Here is a 22,064-nt window from a genome sequence, read left to right as displayed (position 1 = left end):
TAGAGAAAATTATTTATTGTTTCTGTATCTCTGAGCTTTCAATTACTTTGGTCTTCAGTCCAAGTTCCTATCTTCTACATGTTGAAGTTGTCAATCTGCTTCTAGTGGCCATGTCCACTCAGCTTCATTCTGGGCCGTCCCCTGGTCCAAAGGATATACACCCATTCATTGATGCTGCAATGATGCAGGTATGAATTTTATTGATCTCTTCCTTAAGTGGTATGTTAGTTAATGTGTTTTTCTTTTATTTGTTAGCTTGTGTTTGACTGTTTCTACTTCTAGTACTAGTTCTAAGGCCTCAATTAGTTTCTTTTTCTAAACCTTATTTCATATTTTTGTGCAGGAAAGTACGCTTGTAGGGCTCTTTGTTCGCAAGCTATTAATTTCATATATTGCACGATTAACGGTTCCATCAAATGCTATGTACTTGAGTATCTCAAAAGACAGTCAGCCAGGAGTTCTACAAAAAGTTGGCTCTGCAGCTGGTATGATTGTCTGTTCAGTTTCTACTCTTCTTTTACAGTCATTGAAGTGTAAATTGGTTAATTTGATTTCTATTCCTTATTATTATGCTAATATGGTTATCTATCAATGGTTTTGGGTTCAGCATAGGATGGATCCTGCTCCCGCACCCTCCTTTGTACCCAAAATGTTTGGTATGGCTGGGTGCATGTATATAAGTACTTATAATTGGACACAGCTATCCTCCCTGCAAAATGCACCTTTGACCAAAAATCAGAAAATTGAAAAAACAATGGATTTTCCTGAAATTTTCAGCATTGTTCTTCATGATCTGCATGTTTTGTAATAAAAAACAGCAAAAAATTTGAGGAAAAACCACTATATTTTCGGGATCTGAAAAAAAATGTTTGACTTTTGGTGTGTTTTGTAGGGAGGATAGCTGGGGCCTTATAATTTGCAAAAGGTAAAATTGTAATTAACAGATTTAATGTTGAGTGCCGGTAACTTAAATAACTTTTAACTCCAGTTATGATAACTCCCAACATTAAATGGCAGTTTGATTAGCAAAGTTCATTACCTATAAGAATGCTAGGAGCTTGCTTCCCTAGAATACTTATGTGCTTGTTCATATTCGAGGAGAAAGATTTCTCTCTCAATGAAAGTGGCTCTATAAAGGGAAAACAAAACATTTATCTGGACTGGTGAGCTGTCTCTTTTGGAAAAGAATATGCCGTGCATATGGACAATATCACAACAATTTAATTAGTGAATGAATTTTTAAACTAATAGCATATATGTTTTTCAATGGTAAAAGAGACGAGGCCAACTCTGTGCACTTCGAGAAGTCTAGACTCAAGGTAGTTGTACTTCAAAGCAATATTGTTAGAAGTGTTGTAAAACTTGATAGTTCAATATTAAACAATGGAGAGGAAGTCTCCTTAAATAGAAAAATACAAGATGATATCTCTAAACAAAACAATGATTAACTGAATATCAAAAATAGAAACCAACTAATAAAACTGAGCTTACTAAAGATGACCATTAGCAACATTACATTATTATTTTAATACCCTCCCTTAATGGTTATTGTGACTATCCTACAAAAGACAATCTGCAAGTCTTTTGGTCACAAATCCACACAAGGCTGCCCTCTATTCCTTAGAGCACTTTGTGACATGAGCCTACCGCTGAGATCCTCCTTGAATCTGCAGAACTTTTGGAAATGACCAAGATAGTTATGTAAATCAGTTTCTGGATTAGATTGTGTGGAGATTTTGACCATCAACGTTTCGAATCACACTACGTGATCCATCATCAGGATGAGAGAGCAAGAGATGTCAAATAAAGCAAGAGATCATCACTTACTTTATTTGACATCTCTTGCTCTCTCATCCTGATGATGGATCACGTAGTGTGATTCGAAACGTTGATGGTAAAAATCTCCACACAATCTAATCCAGAAACTGATTTACATAACTATGATGGATTGTGGAAATCTGATCGCATTAATGACCAAGATAATCAAAAGCCATACAACCTAATTTTGGGAAACAGAGGTATCACTCCCTATAGCCAAAGAGACCACAATTTTGAGGAGAAAATCGACAAAACCTTGTTAATGTTATTGTAGCTATTGTCGGGTTCCTTTAGGGCGACTTAGATAATACAAAGGTTATGATCATATAATTATATATAGAATATTGTTATTATTATATTGATAATCTAATTATTATACTAATAATCATTGTATTATAAAATATTATCATGTTAAGGGGAGAGTGGTGACCCTTCATGAAGGGGCGCCACTGATGAGTATAAAGAAGGAATAAGTCATCCTCACTTAAAACTATTCTATAAACAGCCTGTAGACAATTGGAAAAACAACACGATATCAGAGGCCAACACTACGATTTGGTGCAAAATGTGGAGAACAAGTTGCTCGAACAAGTATGTACTGAAGTCTGTTTTGAGTGATGTGAACATTCTTTAAGACGGAGATATGAAGAATATTATTGGTGAAAGAACTTATGAACTGACTGGTGTTAATAAATCGAGCCCCCACTTGATCAATTTAATTCATCATCTTGGCAATTATGTGCTTGATAAGCTTCATACAAGCGAATTTTTTGGTCAAAGGATAATGTTTTATCAGGTTTTAGTTCCCTTACTTTTGGGGGGTTCAATATCCCTATAAAGCCAGGTGTGACATAGTAGTTCATGATTTGTTACCTGCAGTTGGCTTATGAAATTCTTCACTGTTAGCGTTTGAAGGTATCGAGTGTTCTTAGCCTGCGGTTGGACGGTACGCTCATGGTTAACTTATACATATTATGGCCAAACTCTCCTTGATATGGACAGAGCTTACTTATTGTTTGATCTGCTCGTAAGGTTGCAGATTTATTTGCTAGTTTCGGGAATATGGAGACTGAGCAACTCAATATATTATTTTTTTGGGAGCCAACATAGTATCATTACAACAGTGAATATGTGTTGTATGCAACATTAGGATACAATTCTTGTGAAGTTTTTTAATATTGATTGAATGTGTATATTATTAAATAGAATATTACCGAAGTTTCATTTATCTCAGAAGATATATAAGAGAAACACTACTGGAGCAATAATTTATTTTGTGGCAATCTATCTTTGAAAGGAACCGACAAAAGTAGTGGTGCAATCTGCTAGTAAATGGTGCACACAAGTTGGACACGCTATCAAAAGTCTTTATTCTATGTGCATCAGAGAACTTATTTCTTGTGGGTAATACCTAACAGCAACAAATAGTAGTATTCTTGAAGGCCACGAGACTGTGTTCAACCATATCTCATTCAATGAAAAAGACATCGATAAATGTTCAGATTAGCGGCTGTGGTTTCTATTACAGTATCAGACATCATTGTTCTATCAATGCGATATTTATTTGGAGAAAGCATATATGTAAGGCAGTTGCAGATGGAGACACAATATGTCTAACGAATACCAAACACAATTCATAATGAACACATATAGAAACTAGATCAATCACATTGTTGGAGGAAGAAATTGCGATTACTGTCAGCATACATACAATTTGTATTCAAGGGCTTTGTGCTCTATTCGATTCTGTGTGATCTATAATATCATACACACAAGTCTGGATATTAGCTTTCCATAGATTGAGATGTTCTCTGTGCTTTCTATGGAAACATGAACTATACAAGGATAATGCAACTTCTATATTGAGCTCATAATGCTCACATTACTATGTGTGTGTGTGTGTGTCAATTCAACAGTTATCTCTAACTTGGAGCATTTATGTATGGATGAATTGAGTTGTACTGGTAATTTTCCATACCAGTAGAATTGAGGAGGCTGTATAGGTAATATGGCCGAACAGGTGGAGAGAGAAAGGACTAGTTGTGATTAATCACGAGCCCAAACGTTGTTGGTTTCAAATTATCGGAAAAATACCACCACAATGACTTTATGACTAGAAGTTCTGATTATTGCTTTGTCCTGTTTTGGTAGTCACCAGAAATGCATAATAAATATTAATACGAGTGATATATTATTGCATGACTCTTCTGTTTGCTTGAAAGACTAAATGTTAGTGATGTAAGATTAAACTTTAATAAAGTTAATGAGATAAATGCCTAGGCATGTGGTTATTGGGTGTGATGTAGGGTTTTTGCAAGCATTTCAAATGGGTTGTGAATTTGTACCCAGGATTAAAGATCAATGCTTTGTTTGATTTGGTGAATTAGTACGAGAAGGTTTTATTGTGTCTCTCTAGATCCTTCTATGATATGTGTGGGTTCGCTGTCTTGCGCAAACACCATTTTGGAGTGTGCTCAAGTCATTTGTCTCTATTTTTAATTTGAATGGTACCATTTTCAATGATTTTGAAAATGGTCCACCTTGCTGACTCCCAACGCCAAGGTGACTTGATGGCAGATTCCTTGTGATGCAAGAGATCTCGTCGTTGTCATTGATGTTTTTGGCATTGAGGAGTGACATTGAGATTGGTAATAGCTGGGGGATCGAATGTTTCACAATTGATGCACACGTCTTCAAGCTTCAAGGTAAACTTGTGGCTGATCGTTGTGAATATCAATAGTGGACTCCCAAGTAGTATTATGAATAAACTATATGTAGGCATTTATAAATTGTGGAATCCAAGTAGTGATGGAAATTGAGTAGGAGGAGAACCTCTTATAAATTGAAGCACATCGTGCTAGATACAACTTTCTATATAGAGACTGACTGATTTCAAGCAAAGAGCGAGACATATAGCTTGTGGGAGATAGTCAAATCTAGGTCCTTAGTGAATTCAAATACATTGTTGTTTCTAAATTCTTTCCAAGTACAAAGCATACTTATCTTTCCTGCGTGAGCATATACTTTTGAAATTGTTGGTGCCAAGCTTGAACTGTAGGTGGCTATTTCGAAATGAAGACATAACTTGCAACCATAAGGCTGAGTTGGCGCTACATATCTAGATTAGTTTCTTCAAAGTTGAAGAATTAACATTCAGACGAAGTCTGACAATTCATAATAGATAACCTTGGACAAGGAGGTTAGAAGGTCGATATCAAATTCTAAGGGAGTTTGACAATCCATCCAAGGAAACCTTGGACGAGGAGGTCAGAAGGTTGATATTTGATTTAAACAGAGTCTGACATTGATGAGAAGCAATCTGGATGAGGAGGTCAAAAGGTTGATATCTATTTTAGAGAGAGCCTGCTTGGTGAAGAAAGGTTGATATTTAATTTAAAGGGAGTATCAGAGAGAGCCTGCTTGATGAATTTTTCTAAGGGAGAAGTTCGAGGTGCAATCCCTTGTAGTGCATTTTTCTATGAGGCAGAGAAATTTTGGTTGTCATCCCTCATAGAGCATTTTTCTCTAAAACAAAGAAATTTGAGGTGTTCACCCTTGTAGTGTGGTTTTCTCTGAGATGGAGAAATTTGAGGTGTCAACCTTGGTAGTGCATTTTTTCTCTGAGACAGAAGAATTTGAGGTGTCAGTCCTCATAGTGCATTTTTCTCTGAGATGAAGAAATTTGAGGTGAAAGCCCATGTCCCACCCTTAGGTTGTAGCTATGGTGGATCCACCCTTTGGGAGTAGTCATGGTGGATGTCATGTGAGAGTATCCATGGCTTAGCACTTGTGCATATTCACCCTCTTGGAGTAGCCATGGTGAACAACATGATGTAATGATGACATCACGTTGAGGGATTTCGTGATGATCACTTGTGCTCATTTGATTTTCCATTCATAGAAGTAGCAATGATGGACCCACTCTCTAGGAGTAGCCATGGTGGAGGTCATGTGGGATACTCCATGACTCAACGCTAGTGTTAATTTACCCGTTGGGAGTAGCCATAATGAACGTCATGATGAGATGACGACATCGCATTGAGTGTTTTGGTGACGAGTTCATGTGTTTGTTTGCATTTCCATTCATGGGAGTAGCCATGATGGACACACCCTCTGGGAGTATTCGTCACAGATGTTACAACATAACTCAGATATTGAGAAGGATTCCTCCCTAGCTAAGAGGGGGTGTTAATGTTATTACATCTATGATTGGATTCCTTCAAGCTGACATAGATAACATAAAGGTTGTGATAATATAATTATTTTGAATATTACAAATATTGTATTGATAATAATTATATTTATATTATTGTATTATATTGGTAACAATTATATTATATAATATTATCATGTTAAGGGAAGAGTGGTGACCCTTGTTGAAGGGGCACCGTCGATGAGTATAAAGGATGAACAAATCTTCCTCACTTATAACTAATCTATATACAAATTGTAGACAACTAGAAAAACAACACTTGTGTAGATTGTTTCCCTAACAACTCTTGGTGCAATCCAGAACAATTGTAAGAAACCATGATTGTTGTGGGAAAAATCACCAAAACCCTCTAATGATTTTTTTGGGGAAACAAAAAAATGAGAAATAGGGTTTTATTGTTTTTTCGTAAAAACAAAGTTTTGTATTTTGAATCGTGTCTTGAATTTTGTCTTGGGTTTTGATCAAATTTTCTCCTAAAAACTCGTGTCTGGTTTTTCAATTTTTTTGATGGCTGATGGTACCCCATTATTCCCTTATGACATCCCCACGTTTCCGAGATGTCTCCCTCATTTTTTGGGATTTTGGGGATGGTTGGGGGATGCCCAAGATCCCTTTTTCTGGGGATGTCCCTATTTCCTAAACTCTATTTTTTTGGGCAGGGATGCATCTCCAGGGAACATAGGTGATACTCCATCCATATTATGTATGTCTTGGAGAGGTAGATATTGATCACTTATTTACAAGAATATCGATGCCAACAATGATCATATCAATAACATTTGACTAGTCTCCTCCATGTATAGTCTTGGTCAACGATGATATTGGTGATTTACCTGCTAATTTCTTTAGGCACGATATGGTGTTGATAGTCCTTACATCAATATCCTTCATGACTTAATAGCTTCTTTCATGCCTTAGTCACGTAGACAAGTTTTTTTGAAATGATATCTTATTGTTACTTGATGTGATCTTTAAGACGACTATATCATCTAGATGATAATTCCAACTACCCTTGATTGTGGTTTTGACTTAATGTTAGGAAGAAGCTGCGTTTATATGTGACGAGTCTTTGCCATCTTCCAATGTTGATTTTACAATTATTATTAATATAATGGCTATAGGTTATGGTCTTCAGAATAAACAAATTAAAGAGTTGAACAGTGCGAGCTCTTCTTTTATGGTTCAATTCACTTATTAAATCTTATGTCGTTCTGAATTCGAAGATATTCCAATTATCTTGTAGGGATCATGAAGCATTCAATAAGGGTTTGTGAGGTAACCACAAAAGAAAAAATGAAAAATGATTGCCTTGTTCGCTGCCTAAGAAGAGAAAAAGTCGCAAAGGGTAAGGGCAAAACTAGCCATGAGGGCAGCCATTCCTGAATCTAAAGGTATCATAGTCAACTTTGAAGAATAAACAACACTCGAGGGCATAGTGGACTCTGTTCATGACCCACATATTCGCAAATCTATATATTCTCAACCATCATTTTTGCTTCTTCTAGTAGAGCACCACCATCGGTGCCACAATCGTATTCTATAGATAGATTTATTGTGCACAAAAACACACATGGAGCACAACCCTCATTGGAGGGTACTGGGTGGAATAGCAATGTGTGTCAACAAGTAGACATTGCTTGTGTTGATTTCTAGTACTTTAACACCACCACCTTCAATTTTGCAGAATATCCTTATTGGCTAAATTTTGATACTGGAATTGTTGTAGTGAGAAAAGGCTACAAGACGCCTTCTCAAGCATACTTGAGTAGGAGCTTAGTTCACTTACTTTAGTTTTAAAATATTATACTTTTTACTTTTTGCTTTTAGTTTTGAATCTTGAAAGCTTATGTTGACTTTTGATTATACTAAAGTGACATTTTAAATTTTTTTTATGGTAGTCACTTATTTTTGTTGAATGCAAGTTTATTATTAATCAAAATTGGGCACTTTACATTAATTTTACTTTGTACTTGTAGGTTGCTCACATATGCAGTTTCTAGGACTAAAAAAGTGGTAGATGAGCAACGAGTACAATTGAAACAATGCGGCTAGATCATTCTTTTAGATGGATGGGCATATGACAATCAGTTTCTTGCATGGATGTGTTTTTTGAGATTCGTGGATGCCTCTAACAAGGCAAACACTGTTGGAACTATGACTTCAATGTTGGAGTAAGTTGTAATGGAGGTAGAAATTGATAATGTGGTATAAATCATAACTAGCAATGCAATGACATATGTGGCAGTGGGTAAGATCCTCCAAGAACAATGTACACTTTTTTGGACTCCTTGTGCAATGCATGTTCTTGACCTTCTTTAGTGAACATAAGAAAGCTAGATTGGGTGAGATTGGTCGTAGAGGATGCAAGAAAGATCAAAAACCACGTCTACAATCACCTTTGGGTTCTTTGCTTGATGAGAGCTCACATTCAAGGGAAGGAGTTGGTAAGAGTGGGCGGCATAAGGTTTGCAACGATTTTCTCAACATTGCAAATTATTTTTCTTTGATGGCTTTAAAGCAAATGTTTGTGAATTAAGCACGACTAGAATCAAGTTATTTGAAAAAGCTTGATGGAGAAAGTGTTGCATACATTGTCTTTGACGACCAATTGCACAAAAAGCTCCATATATTTTATTTTGCAGATGCTTGGTGGCAAAATTAGGGTGGAAATGCCTTAAATCCGCAAAGTCATACCCTTTGAATCTTATGTCAGCCTTTGTACTTCATTCAATTGTGAGCACAATCGGAGCTTTTTTGAGGCCATCCACATGAAGAAGAGGAGAACTTTAGTGCAAAAATGCCCGAACGACCTTGTCTTAGTGCAATATAACCTTCAGTTATGCACAAGAAAGGTAGAGGAAACACGAGTTGGTCCACTTGATTTGGATGAGATAAATTCTTATTGTGATTGGACATCACAAGATCAACCTCCATTGTTTACAGAGGATGAGATTTACGATTTGGAGAGACAACTATGGAGCGTTGGCTCCCAAAATGGATTTACAGTACAAAGTAGGTACCAGTACACACTTCAAAAAATTCCAAAGAGAATCCAACTCCAATTATCAAACTTTGTAAGAGGACTAGACCAATTGGTGAGGATTAACAAATCCTTCTGCACTTTAGGCTTTGCAAGACCAAGGCTGGTAGACCTCAATGCCCTTCAATACACACTTCTAAGACTCACAATTGACATTTTTTACACAAATAAATCTCATATAAAACATCAACATGATAGGGAGATACTAGATAATGACTAGTTATCCATTGAACATCAACCTTCATGGAGCATGAGATAGGGCAAGACAACAAACTTACGTAAAAGTAAATGAAATTTTGTGACAATCAATATTTGCAGCAAGAAGCAAAAGGAATATGTGCAACAACACATGGAAAAGCCCACAATTAGCTCAGGTCGGTACCTTATCCCATTGGGCCTTGAAGTCACAAGAAGCACAACATTATACAACATAATTCATCAATAACAAAGTGATTTAAGAAAATTGCATTACAACATTCTTCAACCGTAATCCCAACCTCGCCTTCTTATCAAAACCCTGCATGTACTAAGTAAATATTCAACTTCTATCAAGCATTTACTTTGATCCATTAGACCAAAGCATGAAAAAAAGGAGACATATCTCACTACAAGACACTTAAGAGAGAGTAATACTTTGCTTTATTTCTTTGAAAACTTAACTAGTTTGCACAATGGAGAGATCTGAACCAACATTATATTCATTGAAAAATCTATGCTATCTCTAGCATATAACATAAATACAACTAAGAACACCCAAACCAGCAAAAGAACCTGACCTAGATTCAATAAAACTTGGTCTGATGGAAGATTTATACTATTGTCATACCTAGAAAATTGCTTGCTACTGGTACACAACAAAAAGCTTTAGAACCAAAAGAATGGTCTCCAAACCAATGAAAGTGTAACCGTAAAACAAGAGAGAAGAAGAGAATAAATGGGAAGAAGTATCTCGGATTTGATTTGGTGTTTCCATATGTCAGTGGTTAATTTTATTCCAAGCTGTTGAAAACCCAGCTCTCTCATCTTTATGTAATACCCTTTGATTTGTCTCTTTCTTTCCATCTTTGAACTAGTGCAAAAATAAATGGAATACAACAATAATATCCCTTTGCAACAACAAAAAAACAATTGACGCCATTGCAAATGCTTGTAGCCACCTCTTGCAGAAGACTCACTATTGAAAACTAGAGAACTAACACATATAAAACTCAAAAACCAACAAAAGAGGAAAGCTTACTGAAATATATTTTCATGTCTTTTTGTTTTTTCCTTTTGCGCATAAAAACCCTTCACCAATTTTCAAAACAGCAATTTGAGCACTTTGCCCTTTCTCGTGCTTTTTTACCTGTGCCTACTTGCATTTACACATTATAATATGTGGTGCCCTATATTGGACACATCACCTCACTTTGCACAATCCCCACATTAATGTTTCCCTTTATCTTAGAGAACTTTGAACTTTACATTATAATACTTACCCTTTATTACTCTTTGGAATGTGGAGAAGCTCAAACTTGCATTTTCTCGCTCATTTCTGCCTTGGTCAAACTCAGTCAACTCCAGTCAATGCCCCTTGACTTTCACATGGCAACCACTGATTGGCCCTTAGGTTCACCTGTGCAACACTTGAATGCCACATCGACACCTTGCCCATCATCACCCGCTTATCGACCTTCCTACATGTCAGCACTCCGTGATCCTGCGTTGACATCATCCCCCAACTGACTAGGATGGCACGATCACAAAATCTCACCCTCTGTCACCCTTGGCTGCCAACCACCTCAGCCTGCAATCACCACGTGACCGTCACCCACAATCCTGCCATTTGAATCCACACCTGCCACTTGGATCATGGGATTACAAGATGATGCCATGTGTCATCTTGGACCCTCGACACTGACTCGATCTTTGTGTCACCTTTCACGTTTGGGTTGGCTCTTGGATTGCCACATCACTGCCCAGTCACTTGTCTACATTAACACCATGATCGACATGCTTGTCACAATGCTTGGTCAAAATTTTGTCAATAACTAGTTGAGCCTCCAAGTCAGCCAAATTGACCCAAGTCACGTTTAAGTCAGATTGGTTGCCTCGCAAGTCATCCGCCAAGTCAGCTTTGAGTCAGCGACACCAAGTCACCACCAACTGGCCCCATGCGCGAGTCATGTCTGCCAAAAGCCCATGGCTTATTGGCATTTTATTGTCTGTGCTTTGGTATATAAAAATACCAAATATCCTTGTCACACCAACAATGTGGGACTAAACCCCAAATGCCTCCCTACTAACTGCTGCTTGATAAGATTTATGTGTCCCATCTCTGTTATTTTTTGCAGACCTTTTTTTCAACCTTTTTAAAAACTTTAGTCTCTCTATAAGCAAGCGTCACCTTGTGCTTGGATTTTCTTGAAGATATAACGGTTCCCCCTTATGCCTCCCTTGTTGCGCACGTTTTCTGTTAGCTGTATACAATTCCAAACTGCAATTTGGTCAATGTTGAGAAAACTGCCCCCCTCTTTGTACATTGCCAATCTACAACCCTGCGAGGGAAATCCAAACGGCTTCTGTTCGTTTGGTGCGTTGCACTTGTGTCGCTTTCTCTAGCGTGGATGCACATCATGTATTAAACCAAAATTCTTGTCCCTTATCAATTTCAAAGCTTGAAATTGCATTTCAGAAAACCTTGCTTCTAACTTTGCAATTCAAACACCGATCTGCAATTTCATAAAAAATCCCGCCTTCCACAATGTTAGCCTCATCCATATACTCTGCAGAAATTTGAAAATGTTTTTTAGAAGCCCTCTGCTTGCTGTCGGTGCCATACTGAATTTTTAACCTGTTTTGAAATATGAAACCCCTAGCCAAACTTCTTCAAATCTTAAACATTAATATTATGGTTTGAATCAAAATGATTTAAATGACAAAATATTAATGTTCAAAATAAAATAAAAACATTCTGGTGAGGCAAGTCGGGTCCACGTTGATTGGACAATTTTAAATTTTTTTTCTTTTTGGTTTCATTTGACTGGCCTATGAAGAATCCTCCTGGGCAACCTCGCTTGGTAATTGGATCGAGATTTGATCACCAACAGATCACTGAAACCCCCAATTTAACCAATTTTGCAAAGTGATATGATTGAATGAAACTACCACCTGAAAGTGCCTTAAAAATTGATCAAATTTACACAACTGGACCTTGGCATCTGACAGATACATTCTTTGGTCCACATACATTCATCCTGGAAAAGGGCTCGTCTTGACAATATTTGGGGTGAGAGATTTTAATCTCTGAACTTGCCAATTTAATTCAGATCTACAACTGGACATGTTATAAAGTGATAATTTGCATTTCAAACTGATCTGATAAAAATATCAGATGGAGTCTCAGGGGGCTGAAACCTGGCGCACTGTTTCATTTAGATATCAACATTAGGAATCAGCAACCTGGACTTTGTGACAATCTGTAGGTTACAATATACAGCATCCTCAAAATGGCTACGTACAAATATATCACTGCAAATGTAGAGAAATCAGAAAAAGTTGCAATTGAATTTGGGCTTGAGAACTCATCAAATGATCACTTCAGGATCTGAAACTTGGGATGCAGGATCACTCTTACATGGACAATACATGGATGCTACTAGGACCTATGACAACCATCTGGTCAAATATTATAAACTTGCAAAGTAGACCACTTGGCGATTCTTGCAATTCATAACTAGGGGATCAGACTAAATTGCAACTGGAAGGGCATAGCAAAATAGTCAAATGGATTCATCAGGGCATGAAACTGCACATGGGGAGTATCTGTGATGTCTATAATGCATGGGTACACTCATTTTGCACTCATCAATCATAGGTCCTATAATTCAAGACCTCGAAGAATGCTTCTTGTATTTTCAGAATAAGTGCAAAATGCAGATTAATACAAAACCATTTCTACTGGGCATATGCAAAACATGTCAAAACTGACTTTGGGGGTTTGAAAAATGAATGATATGCTATTTGATTCACAATGAATATATCCCCTAGTCAGGAATACATGACACTTAGCAGGGCTCAAGATATTCAATTACAAAGTAGGCCTTTTTAAGTTGTTTTGTACTTGGCAAAAATGCAGATTACAAACTAGTTAGAAAATGAACTTTATAAAACAACTCAAACTGCAAGCCAGGGGTTGGAAATGAACAAATCAGATATATGCAATGAGGTGAACATACCTTTCACATGATGCAACATGAAACTTACACGGATTTGAAAGCTTGAAGGCCAAAACAGGGCACTCACTAAGTGCACAGAGGACAGCTTCACAAAATCTTTCAGTGGTAATTTTAAGAAATTGAGACCACCAACAGGGAGGGGGATGGATTTGTAGTGGGATAGGATGACATTCAAGAGGATGCAGAGGAGGAGGGTCAGTGTCAACATCATATACATCTAGGATGGAGGTTGAGTCATAGACAGTTGTGCAGAGGCAGAAGGTGCAGCCACAACGGACTTCCAGGGCTAGACCCCCTATCTCTCCCGTACTTTTTGCTAGAGCTGATGGGAAGGGGAAGAGGAAGTTTTAGACTATTTTGATGTTGTAGTTTTACAAAGATAATTTACTATTTTTAGTTTGCTTAAGAGTTTACTCATTTACTGACCCATTCAATGCATCTCCTCATTAAAGTTTGCAAAAAAATGCATTTCTAAATAAATTTAATCTAATTTTTGAGTTGACCCTTTTTTTGCTGATAAATTGCTGATTTATCTCCGATTTTTTGACGGTTTGTTTTGGCCCTTGGTGATAAGTTGCCAATAACAGTATTTTCAACTATGGGCGATGCAACCTCAACATTCAGTAAAATAGACATGTCAGACATCATTCTATAACAGCATGGCCCCGCTCAACCACTTGCAGCTAAAAAATTGAAGGAGCAGGTGGTTCCATGAATTTTTTTACATAGCACAGTGCATGATTTGGAATCTTCTCCAGTATAGGATTTGATAGTCCAGCTGTAAATGGACAGATGGCATTGAAGTTATATAGCCACTGCTTAAACATATATTTGTCATGTAGCTGCATATATTGTCTTCCCTCATTTTTATTTTCTTTTTAGATTTTATCTTCTAAATAATAATAAAAATGATTATAATTTAAAAACTTATTTAAATAAGCAGGAAAGAAAAAATGGGGGCTATTTGAGGCAGCTGTTAGTGGACAGATGGCACTGAAGTTATGCAGCAACTGCTTAACCATATATTTGTCATGTGGCTGCATATAGTGTCTTCCCTCCCATCTTTTATTTGCTTGTAGATTTATCTTCTAAATTTAATAATTATAAAAAAGATTATTATTTGAAAGCTTCTTTAAATAAGCGGTAAAAAAACCATGGGACTCTTTGCTCCCAAAAAATCTCCTCAAATAAGAATATTTTTAGTTGTCGCTAAAACAAAAAATGCCTGGTGGCTTCATGAAACCCCATTGTAAGACATCTTTTTCCTGAAAATTCAAATCAACATAGAATATTCCATCATAATGTACGGCTATTAAATCATAACTCTTATATTTTCCTTGATTTAGTGTAATTTATTTTTAGATCATGTAAGCATTCAGTGTTTACATTCGTGGGAATTTACCTTTGATAGATGTCTGAACAGATAGTTTTCTCCTTTCATGGATGTATTTAACTTAAGAGATTTTTTTGCTATATTGGCATTTTCTTGAATGTATAAAACATATTTATTTTTATCCATTAATTTTTGTATAATAATGTTGATCTGGTCATCTATTGTTTGTATTTCAATAACTGATTACAAGTTTTCTTGCTTGCTTATTACTTTGCAGCCAGTGTCGTTTTGTTACCATATTACACCTTTAATTATCTCGTGAACGCAAATGGAGAAATGCCAAAAAGACCTTTGGCAGATAATAGCCTTCTTTTGCTTCTTGTTCTTATACATTATCGCAAAAGTTTGCCACTTGAGGAAGCATTGGGAAATACATTGGAAACGAATGGCAGCAATACAGGAGGCTTCGGAGAGAACTCGAGCTTTCATCATAATCCTTACTCTAGAGCACTTGAAACTGCGAGGGACATTGAATGTAATTCAACCATACTTAACAGCAAATATATTGATTTCAACGTGCTGTACTTCCTGTACTATTAATAATTGATTTTTTTTTTCATTTTTCTATTCTCTGCAGTTGACCGTGTAGACATTGAAGGAAATGCACAAGCTGGTCTGATTGTGAGATTGCCTTTTGCATCTTTATTCGACACTCTTGGAGGGTAAGCACATTCTTGATTCCAATTTGTCTCCAAATTTTACAGAATTTTTGTGCACCTTTTATCCAGCCTTCTTATAAGATGACATTTTAAGTGTAAATAACAGAGAAGTTTACCTATTCCGCGGCAATATAATCTGTATTTTATGAGAAATAAAAAGAATATGTTATCATTCTTCTTTTCTACAGTGTCAGTCTACCATAAGCATTCTAATCATCAGCACTCACTAATTGTGGAATTTAAAACTATGCTATTGATTTTTCTTTCAACATTGACATTTGTATGTGACAGTGAAATCCTTCTCTTTGAATTTTTGATATTTTATTAAATCAGTTAGGTTTTTGCCACAGATATCCAAAATGCTCATTAGCCTGGTACTATGCCAGTTAAAGTTTAGGGGTCGTGTAGGTTATTCCCTTTTTTTAAATTGGACACTAAGTGTCAAGGACATCATATTTGAGTCTTAATTGTATAATGAAATGATAATCGATTGACATTAAATATTAAACAAAGGAGAGGAATACTCCTTAAATAAGCATTTTATAAGAACCCTTTCTGTTCTATTCTCATATTCTTAATTTTTCTTAATATGCGTTTTGTCAAACAATTGTTATGCAAAGTCTGTGATGATTTTCTTTGAGTTCTTGTGTCACCAAACACTAAAAAAATTACAAATACTATGCATAGAAATTGTATCAAACATTTTTATGACATTAGAAACCACAATTGTATCAAATACTTTCATGACAATAAAATCAAACATTCTTCTTGTGAAGGCAAAATACAAGACATAACCTCCAAGAAAGAGTGTCCAATTACCAAACTTTTTCAACAGTCTTATAACAGTCAGTTGGCAAACATTCAAGAGTGCTGGAAACAATAAAAAGTGAAGAATATAATCGATTTTTCTGGAAATCAGAGTCACAAATGCGTAAATGTTTATTTCACCGACCTTTGAATGATACCAATCACTATTGAAGCTTTGCCCAGAATAGAGAGGAAATGAGAACCCTTGGCTTATTCCTTAATCCGCACCCATAAATATTCTTGAAATCCTTGAATAAACTTCACAAATCTGATTTTATGTCACCTTTGCTGTAGTGTTTCACTGTTTAGGGCACTGTGGCATTCACTGTTCATGGTACTCTAGCATTTTATTGTTCATGTGTACTGTAGCAGCAAATCGAAGCTTGAAAACTGATTAATAATGGCTGCCAAAATGCATCTATAGATCCACAGTTGATAAACCTTCAAACACATGCTCAAACCCTCATCCAAAATTTTCAAGACTTCAGCAATTAAGCTCAAATATGACCACTGTATGTAGCCTACCCTTTAAGCAATCTTCAGCTGATTCTCTAACCTCTGATAGCTGTAATCAATGAGAGTTTTCATTCATTCCCAATGATCAAACATGGCTGAAACGCTAGCCTGTTCCTTCTTTAAGCAAGAACTCTAAAAAGCATAAGTGAAATCTCATCAAGAATGATATCCATTTCATTCCTTTGGGTTTTATAATTTCTCAATAAAGTTCGATTCATGAGGCTTAACCAATAAGTCTCTTTAATGGCTTATGTATTTTCCATATTTACACAGCCCTAGGGGCGAGGGGACATCGGGACATGGGAACAAGTTTTCAGGCAGAGGGGACAGAGGGCCTCAATTTGGGAACAGCAGGGGGCGGGAGGGATGTATATACTATATACTATACATGTGGTAATTAAAATGCTAGTTTTGAAAATATGTATACAATATAAGACATAAAGATGCAAAAATACTAATTTACTAAAATGTGAATGCTTGAACATTGAACATGAAAGATGAATGTTGAACATTGAACTTTGAACAATCTTGACTGAGCAAATGGAAGAGTTCTAACTTTTATTATATAAATACTAAATAATAATAGTCATAGATATCAAAAGTATGAGTATCTGATCTTAAAGATGATTACATTGAGCAACATGATATGATATTCAATATGACTTCTAACTTCAACACAACGAATAGAATATTAAAAAGTGTTCTATTTTTAAACAAACTTTCTTTTTGGTTGGATAGGGAATGCCCAGCCATCTCCTTGAGGGCTCAAGGAACTTGTTCCTATACACTTGACCCCTCAAGGGATGTCAGAATTCCCCCCACCCCTTGTCTCCTTAAGGGACATTGAGACATCCCCCCATCTTGGCCGAAAACGGTGGCGAACTAGTGGTGCCACCACAGACACTGGAACGATGTCCACCCATTCCAATGCGTCCTCGTCTCGGAGACATTGGGATATTTTTTTTCCGCTGGTTGGGGGGGTGGGGGAATGTCTCCATGTTACCCTGGTATTTGTTTTTGTTGTTGCATGTCAACTTAAAAATATATCATTAATGAGGCTTCCCTTTTCAATTAAGTCATTATTAAATCATTGAATACCCGATCCAACCAATGGTGCTAAGGGTTGTCACTGCAATTTAGACTAGTCCAAGTGCCTTGCGAAGTTTAGAAATGTTGGATAGATGACTCACTATAAATAGTAAGTGTACCAAACTAAACCAAACAAAGAGCAACTTGAACACTTTTGTTCTTTGGAAGGGAAAAAGCCCCCTGCTCTACCAATTTGCACCCTCAAATCATCAGTCCTGGCCCATGAGGGCCAATGGTAGGCTAAATCAATCATAAACTATATCATCCCAAAAAGAGGACATTACTCAAGTACAAGATCTGTCCATAATGGAAATGGTCAAGGATTGAAAATAGAATACAAATTTACTAAACTAACTAAAAGACTTAAAAAGGGGAAAGCTACTTATATGACCATTATACTAAATATTACAATATTACTTTAATTCCTTCCCTTAATGGTCATTCTACTAACCTACCTACAGATGACTTGATATAATCTGCAGGTCGTTTGGTCATCATTCCTTCTACTAGAGCATTCTTTGACATGAACCTGCTTTTGAGACCCTCCTAGGTTGGACTTCTGATCAGCCAACTGCTTTCTACTGAACTTCCTTCTATGACCATGATAAAGAGAAAGTTGAGTTCCCTCCAACTCGAGCTGGCTAACCAAGCCATCCCTCCCCTTATCCAAAGACTGAGATCAACTTCTAATTTTTTTTTCAATTTTTGTTAATAGAAATATTGGTAAAATTTTTTGAAACCATAATTTTTTCAGAATTTGTCAAAAGTAGCTGTTGCAAAACAACAGACATTTTAGTGGAAAATTGTCAAACCCTTGGTGTTATGTTGGAACTTGAAATCATAGTTCAAAATATCGTTATTGACAACTTATTGCCGAGGGCTAAAAAAAGGTAATATCATAGATAAGTTGGAAACTAATCAGGTAACTTCTCAGGAACTAAAAAAATGACTTAAATTTAATTAGAATTTTTTTTTTTTGCAAAATTCCATAAGGAGATGCATCTAATGAGTTAGTGAATGAGTAAACAATCCAAACAAGTTGATCTAGATATATATAAGTGCAAATATGTAACTAAATTGATTCGGTATTCCACAACATTTTGCCCAATTATGGATATCAATTATAAACCTTAAACTTGCATAAATGATTAAACTTAAGAACAATAATAAGCATACCACAGAGAAACTCATAACACCATATTTTTTTAACTAGGGAAAACCCCAGTGGGAATGGTACCCACAAAATGATCCACTAATCAAAAGTAGCTTGTTAAAGGTTTTGACCCTATTAGGAGTCTATGTATCTCTATCCTTGTTAAAAGTCTAAACCCTGTTAGAAGTTGTAATTTCAAAAGATGGGTGAGCTCACTGCTCTCACAATCATGTACAACTTTACAAGTAGTATAGAATTATACCAAAACCTTGACTGCTGCTGATATCTTCAATATCTGATCAGTCCTTTGTAGTTCCTTGCAATTAAACATACATACAACTGCCTGCTCTACTTTGATCATCAAATTTGTATCAAACCAACATAAATAAAATGTAGATATAGAAATCATATCATTACAATACAATTGGCATGTTTGCTAAATAAAAAACCTTTCCTTTATATTGATTTCTTTGATTTGTGGCCCTTGCGCTTAACCGCACGTTACCCAAAACATAATATTTCATTCTTCTAGCTGAGGGTTAACATCTAGGATGTTGTCTCTACCATTGTAACAACCACTTTTTTTGGGTCTTAACTAACAACTAACATATCTAGGAAATACAATTACTAATTCACATTTATGAGAAGGTAGTTATAACAGTTATGTTCATGTGAAAAAGATTAATGATTATTACCAATTTAAATGCATATCATAAATAACTATCGAAGACATGAATGAATTTAATAAGGAATTTAAAATCTACATACCATAGATTCCAAAACTGAAATCCGTCTAGGACTGCCACGGCAAAACCTAGGTTAGTCCATATATACCACTTAGGGAACAAATATCTATATCACTTTATCATAATGACAAATACCATCAAATATCATTGCATCATTTAGGGCATCAAATACTACTGTATCGTTCCTTTTCTTTCTATTGCTAACTATGGCAATAACATGCAATTAAAAGATACACTCATATTCATTATTCACATAAATGAAAGACAAAAATAACAATCCATCAGATAATCCTATCTCTTGCATATAGATATATTTCATGTTTAGTTGGAAGATCAACCAATTTAAACGGTTACCAATTACATTGATGAGAAAAATTGCTTTCATTAAAGGAAATAACTGATTCAATAATATAAATCAATCCATCATATCTTCTACTTGTAAAAACATCGTAAAAGTAAAATTCTTGTTACCAACAAATGTTTGAATGCATAACTTATCTTTGTCTGGTGCATGTCTTGGCATCTTGTGGAGAAGAGAAGCATTGTCAGGGGTTTACCTCCCAATCGTGGACCCTTGAATACCCCCACACAATCTCAATCACGGAAGGCCCTCCCTACCCGAAAATAGACAGGGAACACCTTGTCCATCCACTGAGCATCCATGCACTAGAGTATTAATCCCACCACTCGACTAGGCACCAAGATCTAAACATTGGTCTACCATGAGCTGACTCGGTATATACAATTTTATCATTTTATTACTTCCATTTACTGACATATGTTTGTTCTTGTAGGGTTTTCCTCTCCTTCCCACCCATTAATGCTTGACCGTTCGAGCCTTGGGTGTATCCTAGGAGATTTTGAGCCATGTGTAATGCAAGTATCATTTTAGCAATTCAGATTTGTTTCCATTCGAACTGATCTTGTCTCAAAGGTATATGGTCAATGCCTCTGTGCAAATCAGATCAATGCCTTATGTAAAGTAATATACACAAAATATGCCATTAGCAATGTGATCGTTTATCATTCAAAGTGACGACAATTTATAGCTGCGGGTCTATATTACCAGTAACACCCAACAAGCAGGGTAAACAAAGATAGTCAGAAATTTCTATTAAATCCCTTTAACAACATTATGTGTCTTATTTACAACATTGTTGCTTCGTTCATGATCAAGGATGGATAATGATAATACAACAACTAATTTACATCATTGATTCTTCAACACTCTAGAACAAAAAATATATGACAATAAATCATAAGTAACAATTGCATGACCTGTAACTGGATTAGTGCTTTGTCTAGCAGAGCTCGAGAACAATGGGTTGCAACATGATTGTTTTCTGGGCCTACTGGCAACATCGTTGATATGATTCTATGCCTTTGATATTCATTATAATATCCAGGAATTCACGATAGTCTATTCTAAGGAAGATTGCATTCGGCTTGAGGCCGTGAGAAAGAGTACTTGCAAGAAAATATGAACTTGGAACAACTGCAAGAAGAGAAGGAACGCCTCCCAAGCAGCGAAAGAGTAATAAATAAATCACTCGCACCTTATCTTAGTTACAAGAAATGGGTGGCAATGGAGGAGTTACAATGCACACAAGAAGTCATCGGCACAAATATTAAAATGGCCATCTCAAACTATACGACCCAATAGAAATATGAAAGGTGGCCACACATTAAATAATATTAAACCAATAGCCAAGGTGATAGAAATAATGATATTGTCCTAGTATATATCATCATCGAATCTACTGATACCTATATATGTATGTATGCATATATGTGTACATCTGTAAACTCCAACCATATATTTCTTATGTATACGCCAAATATCAAGTATGTATATATGTCCTTATATATAATTGGTTTACGTATGTACACATATACATGTATAGATATGTAGGTATCATGATGTCGATATGATAAGGCATGCTTATACATGAGGAGGCTCTGATGGAGCCCAAATTTTTGCAAATTGAAGCTTCCATTTCCTAGTTGTAAAGATTCGTGTATGAAGGAGCGATACAGACTGGAAAACAAATTGGTTCCCAAACCAATGATGGAGATGGACAACTCCATAAATCTTTTCTTTTAAGCAACCTCATGATGAAAGGAAGAATATGATAGCATGTGAAGCATGACAACTTGCGATGAATTGTGTTGAGGGTGTATGGAACCTACTGATGGAAACAGTAAGGAGGAGCTGAGAAATGTTCATTTTCAGATCTCGTCCAATGATTGAAAACCATGTTTGGGGGTGCAGATGTTTTGATAAACAATACAACACTGTTGGGGCAAGACCGTTCAAAATAGCATTTGGAATTTGATCTTAAGGAAAAGGTTCATCATAAATGTTCAAACAATATTTTTCCTTTCATATTCTTTATATGAAGCCCACCTGTAT

General features: G+C 36.0%; 1 protein-coding gene across 2 annotated transcripts in view; it reads left to right on the top strand.

The window, feature by feature from the left end:
• The window catches only part of LOC149538684 (uncharacterized), a 99,755-nt gene that overhangs the window by 66,950 nt on the left and 10,741 nt on the right, over nucleotides 1–22,064 (top strand). For both annotated transcript variants that reach the window (XR_016356091.1, XM_089800019.1), the window contains exons 4-7: nucleotides 59–188; nucleotides 344–485; nucleotides 14,899–15,156; nucleotides 15,259–15,343. Coding sequence is in view for 1 of the 2 variants with exons in the window: in XM_089800019.1 (XP_089656145.1) it covers nucleotides 59–188; nucleotides 344–485; nucleotides 14,899–15,156; nucleotides 15,259–15,343 (615 nt within the window). In the remaining variant the exon portion in view is untranslated. The remainder of the gene's footprint in view (nucleotides 1–58; nucleotides 189–343; nucleotides 486–14,898; nucleotides 15,157–15,258; nucleotides 15,344–22,064) is intronic.

Source organism: Cupressus sempervirens, chromosome 9 (genome assembly GCF_028749045.1).
Source record: "Cupressus sempervirens isolate cs-2001-9-10 chromosome 9, ASM2874904v1, whole genome shotgun sequence".
Taxonomy (NCBI): domain Eukaryota; kingdom Viridiplantae; phylum Streptophyta; class Pinopsida; order Cupressales; family Cupressaceae; genus Cupressus; species Cupressus sempervirens.
This window is presented reverse-complemented; position numbering and strand designations above follow the sequence as displayed.